This window comes from Pinus tabuliformis, chromosome 2_2, assembly GCF_031772625.1.
Source record: "Pinus tabuliformis cultivar Carrire ecotype Pingquan chromosome 2_2, CPIR1, whole genome shotgun sequence".
NCBI lineage: Eukaryota > Viridiplantae > Streptophyta > Pinopsida > Pinales > Pinaceae > Pinus > Pinus tabuliformis.
Window position 1 is genome coordinate 764724237 of NC_142300.1, and position 2976 is coordinate 764727212.

Consider the following 2976-nt stretch of genomic DNA (forward strand, 5'->3'; position numbering starts at 1 on the left):
TACTCAAATTTTCCGCTACCAGTTAACGTTCATCAGGTACTTCAGATTCCTTACGCACATCCACGTTAATCAAATTTAACAGGTATTTCAGATTTGAAATTCCTTGCGCACATCCTACTCATACTAAATTGAACTCTGCTATGTACGTAAGAACATAAGTCTCATGATGCATATTGACGCAACAGGGCATACATTTCACTGAAATTTTGAAAATAATAAATAAAATGGTTAGACAACAGATATAATGGAAGATTGAAGCCAATCGATCATTGAATCCGAATAATTCAATAAATTGCTTTTGCAGTAGCAGAAGCATTTGCCCTCGGCCAAAAAGAAATCCTAATGGAAAAATCTCAGGAACATATGCAGAGACTTGTACACGCAGGCAACAACGTTAAGTATGGAATGATGGAGTTATTATATATAAAACTGGAACCGGGCAGGCAAGCTCTAGTTGCTTAGCGAACAAGGGATTCGTATGGTAGATTGATGCTTCCACACTTACTGGGCCTCGATTTTCTCAGTGAAACTGCTCTCCAAACTGCCTTGAAGAGAGTCTTCTGCAGTAAAAGAAAAATACCCATTATTCTAAACCTGAAACAAAATGGTCAGTAATGCTTTAGAGTTCTAAACCTTACAAAAAGAGTTCTAAACACGAAACAAAATGCTTACAAAGAACCGAGCAGGTCGTCGCAGTTTTCTCATAACCCATTTCCTCGGTCTCTTCTCTACGAGCTTCAATCCGTTCCTGTAATATTCGGTGTCTGGAATAGGTCTCAGATCCTTTGCCTCCCACAAGCATATCATCGTTTTATTTGAGAAACCCTTATCATCAACGCCCCTCATATCCATCGCGATTCTTGAATTGGGAGAGCGATTTGTTCGAGTACTCCCATTCACCTTTACCCACAAGGCATCTCGATCCATGGAAACCTCCTCGCTGCCATAGGACGAAACAAGGGGAACTGAATTAGGTTTCGGCCTGTGTGTTTTAGGGTTAAAGTTCCGCCAAATACTGATCAAGGCCGAAGCTGCCTTTGTTCGCAGATTGTGAACTGCGTCGTCGCGCGGACCCAAGTCTCTGAATGGCGAAAAAGCCGGCTTAACGTCTCCGTTCCATGGCGATGGGAGCTTGTAATCCAGAGACGATATAACACATCCGGCACTCTTTCTGGGTCTTTGAGACTGCGGCGCGGGCAGGTTTTTGGCCGCCTGGGCAGGCATCAGGAGCCGGGGCGGCGGATGGAGAACGGCGAACGAATTATTATGTGGCGGCAATTGGTTGGGTTCGTGCTGAGTTTTAGGTCTTCCTGGGACTTCTTCCCATTTGAAGGGGACCGCGGCTGGCGTGAAGTGATTCAAAGGAGAAGGCTGGAATTCCCACGGCATGACTTGCATAAGGAACTTGGAGGCATGGGATGATTTCAGGTCGATGCACGGATTAACCCTCATGATCTCCTCGGCTTCTGCCTGCTGCTCTTCCGCTCGTCTACGCGGAGGGGTAGGCCGGAGCTTATCGTACATGGCCGAGTAGTCCCGGCCTTTCATGATCTTCTTCGTTTGTGCTGCTCCTGGATTTTCGAAACGATCGAGACGCCTCCCATTCATTGAAAGGGATTTATCCTTTTTTACTCTGTTATGTTCCATCATGGATTTCTCAACCTCGATGACGCCTCTGGTTTTGAAAACCTGCACGGGCACCGTGGAAACCCCATCTTGGGCCTCCAGGGGAATCGAGAAGGAGCCCTGCTGCGCAATAGATAATGGTTTATGGTTCAAACCATTGTGATAGCAATCTTCATTGTCCTGGAAGAGCTGTATATTAGAGAGATCAAGTTTTGCAAGCTCTGAAGTGGATAACATGATCGACAATATCCTTTCTCCTCCTCTACACAATGGCGCCACATCCCCGCTGCTCTCCATGATTCAATTAGTGACTAACGTTCACAGATAGAAACCCTAACCCTAAGATATTGGTCATGCAGTCATATCCGGCCTATGCAACGGCTGAGCCATGTTTTCCGTGCACAGTGGCCAAGACTGGCTGCGCACGCTCTCTACTTTTATACACACCTTCACGCAAATCTAATCAGGGCCAACACATTACGAGTGTCATTGATATTTTATGGAATTACATGTAAGACAAACCGTCGTTTCTTCCGATTCTCGCTAAGACAACCTATTGCCTCGTCTCCAAACATTAATTGGATTACTCTTTCTCACGCTAATAATTCAATTAGGGTAGTGATTCCACGCGTCTGCCCTGCGTGCACCTTGCTTGCAAACTCGCCCTGTGTTTGATTGTTTTTCGAGTAGTGTCCCACATCTAAAAGCTTTCCCCACGAAATATTTTGGGCATTCAAATGCTCAAAATGTGTTCAACATAAAAGTAAACACATTACAACTGTTTTCACATTATTAATCAATCTTCAATTTTTTTTATTCTAGAAATCAGTTGGCCTACATATTTACAAAGCCATTCGCAAAAGCAAGCTTTGAATTTCAAAAGAAACCTATTGTGAGATTTGTAATAAATATTAGTCAAAATTAATGAATGGGAGGTTAGAAAGTGTAATTACTCTGGTATGTGTAATTAGTTAAAATTAGAGAATAGGTTAATTGAGTGTTGAGTGTTTCAATGGGTTTATTGTAAGAATCATGTGTTATGTGATCAATAAAAAACAATAGCTAGAACTCATGTCTCCCCCACCTAACTCGAACCCATGTCTCCTCCACCTTCCCAACATAGGAGTGTTGAATTTTAATAAATATGAGTCAAAATTAATGAATGTTGAATTTAGTTTTTGACTGTATGTTAATTTACTTAGCCAATAGTTTTGATATTGTAACTGAATGCATAAGCAATAGTTTGCTATAATGAGTTAAACAAATGAGGTGTCAGATTAAGTTAAAGAAATAATTTTATATATTCTCTATGTAACAAATTTTTTGTATGGTATGAAAAAGTGGTATTTG

The 2976-nt window shown here is 42.0% G+C and overlaps 1 protein-coding gene across 1 annotated transcript; it reads right to left on the reverse strand.

Moving 5' to 3' along the window:
• Positions 1 to 274: 274 nt before the first annotated feature.
• LOC149194933 (uncharacterized) lies at positions 275 to 2043 on the reverse strand. The gene is made up of 2 exons (XM_089408012.1): positions 673 to 2043; positions 275 to 560 (listed from the first exon to the last, which is right to left on the reverse strand). The coding sequence occupies exons 1-2, from the start codon at positions 1921 to 1923 to the stop codon at positions 459 to 461; spliced, it is 1353 nt and encodes a 450-aa protein (XP_089264138.1). The 5' UTR covers positions 1924 to 2043; the 3' UTR covers positions 275 to 458.
• Positions 2044 to 2976: the final 933 nt, after the last annotated feature.